The following is a 14,154-nucleotide window of genomic DNA, read 5'->3' on the forward strand; positions in this document are numbered from 1 at the left end:
TGCAGTCATATTTAGGGATGCTGAATAGAAATGACTTAAAACTTATTTTTAGAACTGCATTTCTAGGCATTTGAGTCTTCTGAAAACTAAGTCTAAGTCTTCTGAAAACTAGCTTTATCATCAAAACTGAAGAACTGAGTCATCTAGGAATTGCTGCTTTTTTTTAATGACTGTAACAAGATGAGATGTGTATAATTCACAAACTGACTTCTCTACCAAAGTCTTCTCTCTAATATTTTGATATCTTGACAAATACTCTTTAAAATAGTACTCTTTAAAATAGTTTAAAAATGCCTTTACAAAGCACTTTTATACACATTATACATTTAATTACAAATGATCCCTTGATCTTTTTCTGTGCTCTTCCTTTTTCCCAAAAAAAAATTATTTTAGGAAAAATTATACCATAACACAGATTCCTAGAATATATTGATTCTTTCAAGAAATTTATTTATGAAGAGCCTACTCTGTGTTAAGGATATGTTAGTGAACAAAATGAGTCTCTGTCCCATGGATGTTTAGATTTTAGTGACAGAAATACATAGTAAACCAATGTTAATACATGAAGTTATGTCATGTAGTAAGTGCTATGAAGAGAAAATAATCAAAGCATGAATAGAGAAAGACTGAGGAGTACTGGCCTATCTGAGGAGTTTATTTTTGGGTAAAGACTTGTGTGAGGCTGGGCACGGTGGCTCATGCCTGTGATCCCAGCCCTTTGGGACGCTGAAGCAGGCAGATCCCTGGATGTCAAGAGTTTGAGACCAGCCTAAGCAACATAGCGAAATCCCATGTCTACCAAAAATTGGCCAGGCATGGTGGTGTGCGCCTATAGTCCCAGCTACTCAGGAGGCTGAGGTATGAGAATCACTTGAACCCGAGAGACAGAGGTTGCAGTGAACTGAGATTGTGCCACTGTACTCCAGCCTGGGTGACAGAGTGAGACCCTGTCTCAAACAAACAAAACCTGTGTGAGTGAGTGAGTGATTGAGCCAAGGTACCACAAAAACCTTGAATGAAGAGGATTCTAGACAGAAGAAGCACCAAATTCAAAAGCCTAATGGTAAGAACAGGTTTAGCGTGTTGCAGAAATAGCAAGATGGGCTATGTATCTCAGGGGTAGTAAGATCAGTAGACAGTGATAGGTTCTAGAAAGACGGAAAGACCAGATAATGAACGGTCTTGCAGGCCATAGTTTGGAGGTGGATTTTATTCTGTGTGTAATGAGACATCACTGGAAGGCTCTCAGCAGGGATGATGTGATCTGATTTATGTGGTTAGAAGTTGACTCTTGCTGCTATGGAGAATTGACTATAAAAAGAGTGAATCTGAAGACACAGAAAAAGTTAGGAGGGTGGCGAAGTCATCTCGGAAGGAAATGATTACTTGGACTAGAGTGGAAATGATAGATATGGTGAATAATTATTTGATACAAGATATATTTTGAAGGTACAATTGATAGCACTTAAGATAATAGGATGTGGCGCGTGAGAGGAAGCAAAAAGTCAAGGATAATTCTGAGGTCTATGGCTTGAACAAATAAAATAATGATGTTGCCATCTGAGAAAGACTTGGGAATTATCATGTTTGAGGGGATGTGCTTACACCAAATCAGGGTTCCATTTTTGGATTATGTTGATAGACAGACACAAATGGTATGATTCAGAAATTATTTACCACTTATACTTGACAATCTCAAATTTTGGCTCAGTCTCTTGAGAATGTATACAAATTAATTTGTCACAGGGTTTCCTAATAATCCATTCATTTTTGCTATCATTTCAAAAGTAATTTCCAAAACTTAAAGTTTAGGATCAATGACCTAAGACCTAATTCCCTAAATGGTCATGGGAACAGATTGAGTTTTCACCAGTGATCCCTCAAGGTCAGCTCAGAACTTAACAACATTATTGTCAGTAGGAAGTAACTTCCTCAGTGATTGTTGGAAGCAGCCCAGCCTTAGAATTGAGAGTCAAACAGCTGTTGAAGATGCTGTGTGCGCACTAAACTATTCCTCCACAGTATCACAGACCTGCAAGCAGGCTGGACTGTTCTAGCCCATGCCCTTGATCTCAGAGAATACAATTTTTATTTTCAAAGACTTCCAGAAAAATAAATCTCAATACAGAGTTTGTTAAACACATTTTCCCCTTAAACACTCAAAAATGTTTTTTCACTGAATACAATTAGATTTTAAAAAAATAATTTCAGGCCTGAAATATGTTCATTTACTTTTCCATTTTATGTCAAATTTATTCAATTTCATTTATAAATTAATATTGTTCATGTTATTGACTGTCTGAAACAAGGGCTGGATGTATCTAATACTTCAATTCCTTATCTTCACTTTTATTCAGAAGTGGGGTGAAAATAAGATGGAACTTTTTTCTTCTTATTTAGATGATTATGTAGTCGAACTGATAGAAGCACAGAGTAGAGAAATGGTTGTCAGACGTTGTAGGGGGGAGTTGTTGCTCAATGGATATAAAGTTTCAGTTATGCAAGATGAAAAAGCTCTAGAGATCTGCTCTATAATATTGTGCCTGTAGTTAACAATACTGATTTCTGCACTTAAAAATGTGTTAACAGGGTGTAGTTCATATTAAGTGTTCTTATCTCAATAAGAAAAGATGATTATGGCCTTTTCTTTATAGCCCAGATACCCATGTTCATAACTTCTGTAATACTAGCTCTCTCAAATGAATATTAAGGGAAATTTCTCTTTTTGTTGTTTGCTCCATTGCCTCTTTCTTCAAATGTTTTTCTTCCGTGAACCCCTATGAATTTGCTTTAGATTCTTGGGGGCAATATTCTTGCAACCCTGCTATGGAGATTTCTGGATTCCTTGCCCTTTTCCAAGACCTCACTTTTAAGTTAATTGAGCATTGCTTGTCCCTAAGTGAGCATTTAGTAAAATATTTTTTATGTCTTTGAGACTCAATAAGTATGGTGGCTCTTTAAAGGAAGAAAGTCCTTTTGCTGTCTGAATATATTCAGCAACTTTCTTTACAGACATAGAATCAATATAGGAGACATAAAAATAAGGTAGAAATAATACAGGAACAAGGATGATGATATAGGATGACAAAACTATTAAATACAGTTCAAGTTACAGATATGACTATGTTAATGTCTTGTTCTATGCCTGCTCAGTAACCATTTGTCGAATGAGCAAAACTGTTGGATCATCCTACACTTCAGAGTCTGTCTAGTGTCCTCTCATCTCCTACCTAATCCTGCAGACTACAGGAAAAGCCCCAAGCAGCAGTTCAAACCATGGAACTTATGAGTGTTTGGACGTGAAAATCTCCTTTAAGAAGTCACTAGGTTGAAGAAGGCAATGCTAATAGGACCACCTCTTAAGAAAATTCCACCTAGTAACTCAGCAGTGACTCTCAGCTTTGGATCTGGAACATGAGTAGACCTAGAATAAGATCAGTCCATTTTTCCCAGTTTACACCATTACTTTTTTTCTCTTATGATTCATGAGTCCAGGCTTTCACCTGCAAGTCTGTTTTGCATCTAAATCAACTTGGCCTACATATAACACACTCTGGTTTTTTAACTGGATATTCTGTATTATTTTTTTTTTTGAGACGGAGTCTTGCTCTGTCACCAGGCTGGAGTGCAGTGGCACAATTTTGGCTTACTGAAACCTCCATCTCCTGAGTTCAAGTGATTCCCCTGCTTCAGCCTTCTGAGTAGCTGGACTACAGGTGCGTGCCACCATGCCCAAATAATTTTTTGTATTTTAGTAGGGTGTTCTGTATTTTAGTTAGCAGTGTTTATTGAGTATTTACTACATGCCAAGCTATGGCTATGGTTTTTAAGCATCAATAATAATGCTTAGCAGAGACTCTCGAACTGCCACCATAGAACAGGCCTGTGGCTCATTAATGATCTTAACAAATTGGTTATAGGATATGAGAACCGGATGTTAGAACTTACATAAGGTTTTAGCAAATCCCCACATTTTACAAATGAGAACACAGAGGAGCAGGAAGAGTTTATCACCTTCTCTAGATCACTGCAGCCCGGTTCTGGCCCAGCCCAGGCTTGAAGCCAAAGGCTCCTGCCACTTAGAACAGTGCTCTTTTCACCACTTCAGTCTGCCTCCTAGGATGGTTCTGGAAAGTTCTGCTTACAAATATTGGTAGTATTTGTAATATTCCATCAGGTTTTATTCTGAAAAACACAAATTTACCATTTCAATATGAGTATAGGTAAAATTCAGCTCCAGGCAAACTCTACACTATTGAAAGACATCTTTGTTTTGAAAAGTATGGGCTTTTACTCACATCCGTAGTAATATGATCATAAATCCACTGTCTCCAAGAGAAAGCAAGATAGATTTTCTCCCTGCAATGTCATTACCTGTGCCCAGTGTTCTCATCTTGTCCTTCTCATGAAGCAAATCAGTATCTTACTTTTCATCCCCTCTACACATGGTTCTGAGCTACTTCTATTTATGGCACTTTTAGCTATTATTGTAATATAAGCAAGAAGCAAGAGAGGCAGAAAAAAATAATCAATGGCTGTGTGTGGTGGCTCATGCTTGTAATCCCAGCCCTTTGGGATGCCAAGGCAAGCAGATTACCTGAGGTCAGGAGTTCGAGACCAGCTTGCCCAACATGCTAAAACTCCGTCTCTATTAAAACTACAAAAATTAGCAGGGCATGGTGGCACGTGCCTGTAGTACCAGCTACTCAGAAGGCTGAGGCAGGAGAATCGCTTGAACCCAGGAGGTGGAGGTTACAGTGAGCTGAAATCACACCATTGCACTCCAGACTAGGCGACAGAGTGAGACTCTGTCTCAAAAAAAAATTAAAAATTAAAAAATATAATCAATAACCTGTTTCTTCTCTATTACTTTCAGGTGTTTTTTAAATTTCTGATTTCTTCCATGGCTATTAGGATTTTCCACTTATGTGGCTTCCAAATTATTACAAGTCAGGGAGCTTTTATTTTTTGTTATCACTCACTTTCAGCTTCACTTTACAATTGCAAGATTCAGATTCTAAGTGTATAATTAACTGATGGCCTTAGGTAAACACTAACTTATCTGTATTTCAATTTGCATGGGTGAAACATTCTTAAAAAAAGTATACACCTCAAATATACCTTCTCAACCAAACTATTGATTCCTTAATGACAAAGATTAAGTCTCTACATCTTCCATAACTTTATATATAATAGGTTCAAAATAAAATAGTTTTTGAATGAACAAATTAGTGAGTCAACAATCAGTCATCCAGTTGCCCAGTACTTAAGGCGTTTTAAGTACAATCTACCAGATTGTACTTAATAATAAGTAGATTTACCTTGAGATTTATTATTGCTATAATAGTGTAGTAGCATACTTCATATAAATCTAGTTTGTGAACCTTAAGAAGCTAAAGGAAAATTATCCATGTAGTATTTCTAACACTTTCTAATTTGCATGACATGTATTATTTTATTTTCATAGAGGTGCGCTAAGTCTTCAGTATTGCTTCTAATTCTCCCATATCACTATTTTTGACCCTTGTGTCTGGCTGTCTTGGAAAGGTGAAAAGAAAGGTATGGGGAAGAGGATGTGTTTTAACTAAGATTATTTTATCTTTTCAAGGGATTAAGGAAGTAATTAACATTTGAATGCTAACATCTAAATACTGTAAACACATATTCTGTATGCATGTGGGAGAAGATCTCTATGTCTGATACATTTTCTCATCATCACATAAATGAACCGACTTCTCTGATTTAAAATATTAACCAAAATTTACGTGACAAAATCAGTATATATGAGTACATATTTTCTCAAACCTCATTCAAACAGGCCTTTTTGGGAGACAAGACTCCTAACAAAATCAAAGCTCTTGATATTAAATATTCTTGTTTGTCTTTTTTTAAAAAAAAGTCTTCATTTTTCTTTTTTTTTAAATTGTATTTTAGGTTCTGGTGTACATGTGCAGATCATGCAGGATTGTTGCATAGCAACATACATGGCAATGTGGTTTGCTGCCTCCATCCGCCCGTCACCTATATCTGGCATTTCTCCCCATGTTATCCCTCCCCAACCTCCCCACCCCCTTCTGTCCCTCCCCTAGCCCCCTCAACTGACCCCAGTGTGTGATGCTACCCTCCCTGTATCCATGTGTTCTCATTGTTCAACACCCGCCTATGAGTGAGAACATGCAGTGTTTGATTTTCCGTTATGGTGTCAGTTTGCTGAGAATGATGGTTTCCAGCTTCATCCATGTCCCTACAAAGGACATGAACTCATCGTTTTTTATGTCTGCATAGTATTCCATGGTGTATATGTGCCACATTTTCTTTATTCAGTCTGCCATTGATGAGCATTTGGGTTGGTTCCAGGTCTTTGCTATTGTAGACAGTGCTGCAATAAACATATGTGTGCATGTGTCTTTATAGTAGAATGATTTATAATCCTTTGGGTATATATCCAGTAATGGGATTGCTGGGTCAAATTGTATTTCTATTTCTAGGTCTTTGAGGAATCACCACACTGTCTTCATTTTTTCTTTTTTTTTTAATGCAATAAACTATACTACAACATGCAGTTTATGACAAGTTATTAGATATTAAAAGATTGATTTTCCGTTATTTTAATGTAGATTCGACATTGCTTTTTTACTATCTAAAGCCATTTGTTTTAAGCTCCATGCTACAAAGACCACTGATGTTCATTGCCTAGAGCAATGTCTGATACATAGTAGTTGCTTGAAGTTTGTTAAGTGACTAAATGAAGGAGGATCTTACATGTAACCATGTTTAAAATTACATATTATTATTTACAGTTTTTGCCTCTGATCTCCTTGAACCAACTATTTCTGTCTTTTTGTGGGAGTTTTATCCTTTTGTATTTAATCTGAATCTTTTGACATTCTAAAAATACAATCACTTAATCCTCTCTTCCATCCACTTTCTTTCCTCAATTTCAGGCAACAATGTGAAAATAATGGCGCTTGTGTCTTTGTAATAACAGAACTTTCTTTGTCTTTTCTTTAGCCTCATTTTAATCCTCAGTGACTCATGTTTAGGAAATGAACTGTGCAGCTGTGGTGGATCTAAGTCCTTGGCAACAACTCGACGGGCAAACAAGTGGTCTCTCATAATGGATGGTCCTTAGCTTTGAATTATTCACTGTACAGTTTTAACAATGGAATTGTATCATCAAATAGTGCCTTGGACTTTCTAAGTTTGATGAGACCTTTAAGATCCATTTCCTTATTTTACAGATCTTCTTCCAACAATTATCTCCACCTTCTTCTGTCAAGGTCATAACATATATCTTTCTCTGTTAGGGTGACCAACATTCCTGGTTTTCCTGGGACTGTCCAGTTTTCCTGAGACCATCCTGTTTTTAATATCAAAAGTCTATCATCCTAAAATCTCATTGCTGGGCAAACCAAGCTGGCTGGTTACCCTACTGCTAGCTTCCATCTTTCACTCTCGGTTCAAATCATTCCTGTGCTAAAAAGAACTTCTTATCCCTTTATCTTGTTATCTTCTCTGTCCCCTGTCCTGTCTTCCTCTTTTCCTTCTCAGAGAAAAAAAAAATTGAATATGTAATTTTCACTTGAAATATCTGCTCCTCTACTCCTTCTTCCACTCGCTCCTCAGCTACACCAATTCTGGGACTCCTGCCCTCCACTGAAATTGCTCTCACCGCATCTAGTGTTCTCTCTGCAATGCTGATCTTGCTTTACTTCTATGTTTCATTGGATATGCTTGGTCACTCTCTTCCTTTCAAAACTCTCACTCTCTCCTTGAAATTTCTATACTTCTCATTTCCCCCAATATCTCCACCTATTTGTTCCTTTTTGGTCTCTCAAAACATCCTGTTCCTCTGTTTTCCCATTAAATTTTGATATGTAGGCACTCAATGTATATTAGCTGAATGAGAAAATGACTCCTAAATCTTTTTTCTTCTCAAACCTCAGACTTTACTATTTCCTTGTGGAAGGAATGTTGGCTTTCCTAGCTGAGTATATCACACTCCCTTACTCTGTTCCCCATGCACAGAACACCCCCACACACATACCATCATGTTACGTTTTTAATATTACTCTTTAATAATTTTATCCTGAATGAGCATGAGGTATCCTGGATCATAGGCACATTTCATTTAATTACCTTACAGTAAACATTGTTGCACCTTTCCTTTGCCCAATGACTTCCCTCCAGGGCAAAATGATGAATGCTGATGAAACATTTTCCTACTTGAGTGGCTAGATACTCCATAGGTGACAGACTAAGAAAAATCCTTTCCCTCTGCTTATAAAGGAGAAGGAGGCCACTATCCCTCTCTCCTTCTGAAAGATTCTCTGTGGAAACATAATGGGCCTGAGTACTAACTCCAGCTTCTCCAGAAACCAGCTAACCCTATGAGTCTCACGTTTTACAATCTAGAAATGTTTCCAAGGTCTGGGCTTTATATTTTTTCTCATGTAAATACGTAGAGAGATACCTACTCCAGTCTCTCCAACGACGTAGAGGTTAGTTTAGGATTTGACCCTCTTGGATCAGAGGAATCAACTAGACAAATGGCTACAGATCTAATCCTCATGTTGTGGGAAGTTCCTCAGAAGGCTAGAACTTTCTGTAGGTGAACTGAGACATCAGGAAAGTGTATTTCCTCAAACTTAGTTGATTTGCATCCGGCATTTGCTCATCTATTTAACCTAGAAACTAAGAGTCATGCTTGTTCCTTTTTCTTTCATCTCTCCAGCATCTATTCAGTCACCAGATCTTCACACTTCAGATTTCTAAACATTTCCCTATTCTATCCCTGTCATTTTTCCTGGTACCATTGCCCTGAGTCAGATCCTCATCATCTTGCTCTGAATTCTTACAATTGCCTCATTATCTCTCTTATTCCATTTCTGCTCTTCTCAAATACGTACTCTGTATTTATGTCAGGGAGAGCTATTTCAAACATACATACTCCTGTGCCACTGTCTTGGTTAACATCGTTCAAAGGTTCCTGATTACCTTCAAGGCAACACTTAAGCTTCTTAGCGGACCATATATGATCATAGAGAGGCAGAGCTTCAAATTCTGGTTTAAAAATCTAATGTATTTCCAGATAATGATACTGTCTTTTGCGTCTTTGGACATCCTTGTTCTTTATGCTCTAGAAACACTGGCCTGCCTGAGATACGGATACATACCATACTGTACTATGGCCTGTGTCTCTACACTTGCATTTTCCTCTTCTTGGAATGTTCTCTAGCATACTCTTCCTTCAATAAGTCACATTCATGCTTTTGAATTCTGTGTGATTACTGACTTCTCCTGGAAGCGTTTCCCAATTTTCTTCCCCATATTGCACAAGTCTATAGCACTGTCTGCATTGTATTAAAATTATTTATGTGTTTGACTCTTCTATTAAATATTAAAAGTTCCTAAATAGAGAGGACTGTTTTGCATTCAACTTTGTATTTCTAGTCTCAGGTACAACCACTGACACACAATAATTTAATGGAGGTAGCCATTATTATTTTTATAAGTAGTAATGTCAGTATCAATTGCCTCCAGTCAGGTCCAAACAGAGAAACTAGGCAAAATGGTAATTTACTTGAAGTTGGAAAACTTAAATGTATGAAAAAAACACAAGAATACAACAGCTGTTTACACATACACACACAAATGCATGCACACAAACACACAAACACACACAGATTTCAAGTGAAATATTAGAAGAATCAGCTTTATATGTAATTAGAGTAAGTAACTCACGTATCCAGTATGATTTTAGGGTACAGAAATATACTATTATTCAGAAATTACTTCCCTATCTATAGGCTGAATCCTAATATTCCACTTACAGAACTCCAGTATTTTGGTTCAAATGACTTGCTTCTCTCTATTGAATTGTAAATAACTGTGGATGATGAATCATTTTGCAAAGTGTCAGACTCAGGATTCTTTTGAATGGTGAACACCACTAAGATTTTATTAATAAACGTGTCATACAATACAGCTCTGGAACACTTCTGTAACATAATGGTGTATCTGACATTCAAGGAAGAATACTGCTAATTTGTTTCTCCCCAGTGGCAGAACAGGGCTTAAATTCAGCAGGCAACATTGCTGAAAGTAAGACAGAGTTGAAAAAAAGTTACAAAAATAAGCCCTAGATCAGGGCAAATATTATTACTGTTATTGTTAACAGATATGTTAACTTTTATGTAGCATGCATTTAATAGTTTTATTAATACCCTCACTTCTGAAGATCAAAAAAATCTGGGTCAATAACTCTCTTCAGTGGTGTCAGAGTATCTGTTAGTTTATCCTAGGCTCACGGTATGCCCCACATCCTTTTAGCACTCGATTATGTATGAACTTACTGTTTTCACTCGGCTTCTGGTGTTAACTTTCTCCTTTTTGGGGGGTCCAGAAAGTTTTTGAAGGCAAGAACTGTTCATTTTGTTTTTCTCTTGATCCCCTGGATAAAGAAAGATTAGAGATTAAAGATTGATTATAGGTCTGTTCATTTATAGAAACTTGTGCCCGCAATTCTTACATCCTTAATGGCTCAAAACATTTCTACTATTCTTAAAGAGGTCACAATGGATGATGTAATGGCTGTTTTTCAAAAGTATTGAGACTTTTCATTTAGCTTACTTATTTTATACCTTGTCAGATATTTTGACAGAATTAACTGGTGATGATCAGTTGGACTAATTATATACTTTAAGATAGCCTAAGTTCCTGCAAATGGCCCCTAAGGCTTCCCATTATGTTCTGGATATCCATTATTTGGGGTATGTTTAAGTCCTCCTTAGCCATGCTAGAGTTTTGTAATATACACCTGACAACTTTAGCTCTAGATTTCAAGTATGACTGTCAGGTTACATAAACAAAGCACTCTTATCTCAGTGAGAGGGCATTAACTATCTGGAATGCTCCCCCTTCTCCCCAGAATAGCTTTATGCTTTCCTCATTAACAGATAGACCCATATCGCCTTTTTAAAAAAATCATTTTGTGACTATCAGTGTATAAATAAAAGAGATATAAATTGACCTGGGAGTTTCATAAACAAGTTCTGAGCACCAGGATTAATTTTGAGAAGAATGCCACAAGCCAAATAAGCACTTCTTTTCATCTCATTTCACAGGCCTTCAAGAGGGAATTGAAAACTAAGGAACCTGTAATCATGAGTACTCTTGAGACTGTACGGATATTTCTGACAGAGCAGCCTTTGGAAGGACTAGAGAAACTCTACCAGGAGCCCAGAGGTAATTGAATGTGGAACTATAATAACATATTGATAGAAGGATCAGTGGTGACAGAGCAGCCCATCCATTCTTGCTGCCAGGGTCTGGATAGCTCTCATATTTTCTAGGTTAAATAGAATCAATTCAAATTAAACATAGATGTTGAAAAAAATAAGGACTCATAAACCACCACGCATAAATCTGCACATTCATAAATAAACATTAAAAGAGATTAGCAATCAGTTATTGGAACATCTAGAAAATAATAAACAAAGAGAGTTATCTGTGAGGAGGAATTTTATTGTTACAAAGACTACCAGTTAATTTTCCATTTAAGAGCTTGACTGAAGTAAATTAGAGCTTGTCATATGCATCCTAACATTTTTCTCCTCAATAGCTTAAATGAATCTTAAATTATCTGATTGATATAAGGTAGAAAAGATTCACTTAGGAAGATATACTTTAGATGTTCTGCGCTGTATCAAAATTTATGCCAAAGTATAAAAAAGCCATTAATCAGTAGGTTGCCCTCTTGTTAAACCATACTCTTTCTTTCTTCCAGTATGACCTTTTTGACAATGTTTAAAAAAGAAAACAAAAATGAATGTGGCCTAAAACTTTGTCATATTGCCAATTTAGAGCTGCCTCCTGAAGAGAGAGCCCAGAATGTCACTCGGCTCCTACGAAAGCAGGCTGAGGAGGTCAATACTGAGTGGGAAAAATTGAACCTGCACTCTGCCGACTGGCAGCGAAAAATAGATGAGGCCCTCGAAAGACTCCAGGAACTTCAGGAGGCCACAGATGAGCTGGACCTCAAGCTGCGCCAAGCTGAGGTGATCAAGGGATCCTGGCAGCCCGTGGGCGATCTCCTCATTGACTCTCTCCAAGATCACCTCGAGAAAGTCAAGGTACCTTCTACTTCTTTGCTTCAGGGCCCTTTGAGAGATTCAAAAGAGCTTCTAATCTGAACGTGAGTGCAGTGTGATCGTCCCACAAAGTTAAAGCTAGAGTCCTTAAGCAACAGAAATCAGTCCATCTTTCACAAATTCAGTCTTCTTTCACATGGTATTTTCTCCAAGAGAAGACAGTGATCTTAATCATCTGTCTATCTTCATTTATATGAAATGAAATACTAAAAAGTTACAGGGCAAAAAATCATTTTGATTTTGCTATTAAGTGATTATAACTAAAGTACTCTGTGTGTGTGTGTGTGTATGTGGGTATGTGTGTACTGCTTGTGTTACTTAGTATCAGAATATAGAAAAATAAAACACCTAATCAAGAGCCAGGAGTCTAGGTGTTGGCCTTTCGCTACCTAAATTATATGACCTGGGTAAGTTATGGTCCGGTGAAATAAAGCCGTTAATGTGTGGCCCTTCCCTTGGAAGGCAACATTTGTAATACAATTTCAAGTTTCATTCGCTCACTGCAGACATGAGGGAAAATCATTGTATTTTTGGAAGAATACTGTCTACAAGACCAAAGTGAAATTCCCTTGTGGCACAAAGATGGCAAATATAGTCTACAGAAAAAAAAAAAAATATATATATATATATATATATATATATATCTAGGAGCATCATTTAAAATCAGCAACTACTCATCTATTGTCAAAACCACAAAAGTCTTCCTAGATTAAAATTCAAAAGAAGTTAAATTCCCTCATGCACTCAGCATGTTTGCCAGCATCCTCAGCACCTTCATTATAGAAGTTGTCCTCCTCCTTGGCTTTCATGGAACTGTTCCATCCATGTTCTTCTTCCAGTATTTTTCTAGAGTATTCACCTACCCACCTTTCAAATATTGTTGTGCCCACATTTCTAACCTTGGCCTAATTCTCTTTAGATTGTTTAAACCCTCTCTGTTTGAGATGGCATGGATGGTGATGAATCTAAATCTCTATTCCGCATCTGTCTTCTGATCTCCAAACCCATATGGCATTAGAATCACAAATGCAGCTATTCTGAAACCAAGTTCATTTGTTCTCCTGTTTTTCTATTTCCCTACGCTATCCCCTCCTATCTGACCTTTTTTTTCCTGTTTCCTATTTCAGTTAGTGAATCATCATCCAACAAATTTTCCAGGCTAGAAACTTTAGGTTCATCCTTAAACCCTTCTGCATTTTCACTGACTACACATGATTGCTCATGTTACCTGAGAATGTCTCTTTTATCTTTTCTCTCCTCTTTTAACCAATGTCATTTTTAATCCCCAGCATCTTTTACCTAGCTGATAACAGTATACATCTTTAAATCCCATTCTCCACTCAGTGTGCCTGGCATATCTTAGATACTGTATTTTAAACGTTTGGTGAATTAATGGATGGATGGTTTCTTTACTGATATTCCTGCATTATCTAGCCTCTTCCAACTCCAATCCAAACTCCTTGCAGGAGAATGCTTGCCTAGAAAATGAATTCCAATGAATAAGGAGATTAAGTGGCCCTTTTCTTCGTATCCCTGGCTTACCTTCTCAGCCATAGCTCCCAGTCTCCAGACCATTCAATACAGTCTGCCTGTATCATGTCTTTTTCCTAAATATGCCATCATATATATATATGCACACACAATTGCCTGCCTTTGCAAATGCTATTCTCTGTCTGGATCCCCTACCTTCTCTACTTAGTGAATTGCCATTCAATCCTCAAGGACCAGACCAAATATTATCTGTCTTTGTTGTCTTTCCTAAGTGTCCACAACCCTCAACTCCCACCAAGCAGAAGAAACTGCTCACAGTTATACTCTCATAGATCACCAAGCATGCTAAATTGTCACACTTAAATTTCACATGTATTGTAGCAACTTCCTTATGCATTTTTTTCTCCCAAAGAAAATGAGGTTGCTAAGAGCAAGGATCATGCCGTACATCTTTGGGCTCCTAACCCAGTGCCAGCAACATATAAGGAATCTCATTAAGTACCTCATTCAT

At 37.2% G+C, this 14,154-nt stretch overlaps 1 protein-coding gene across 12 annotated transcripts in view; it reads left to right on the forward strand.

Moving 5' to 3' along the window:
• The window catches only part of DMD (dystrophin), a 2,277,745-nt gene that overhangs the window by 1,885,288 nt on the left and 378,303 nt on the right, over positions 1–14,154 (forward strand). For all 12 annotated transcript variants that reach the window (XM_064364425.1, XM_064364424.1, XM_064364427.1 and 9 more), the window contains 2 exons: positions 11,127–11,247; positions 11,866–12,134. In XM_064364425.1, coding sequence (XP_064220495.1) covers positions 11,127–11,247; positions 11,866–12,134 — 390 coding nt within the window. The remainder of the gene's footprint in view (positions 1–11,126; positions 11,248–11,865; positions 12,135–14,154) is intronic.

Source organism: Aotus nancymaae, unplaced genomic scaffold, assembly GCF_030222135.1.
Source record: "Aotus nancymaae isolate 86718 unplaced genomic scaffold, 86718_ANA_hifiasm-v0.15.2.pri h1tg000058l, whole genome shotgun sequence".
NCBI lineage: Eukaryota > Metazoa > Chordata > Mammalia > Primates > Aotidae > Aotus > Aotus nancymaae.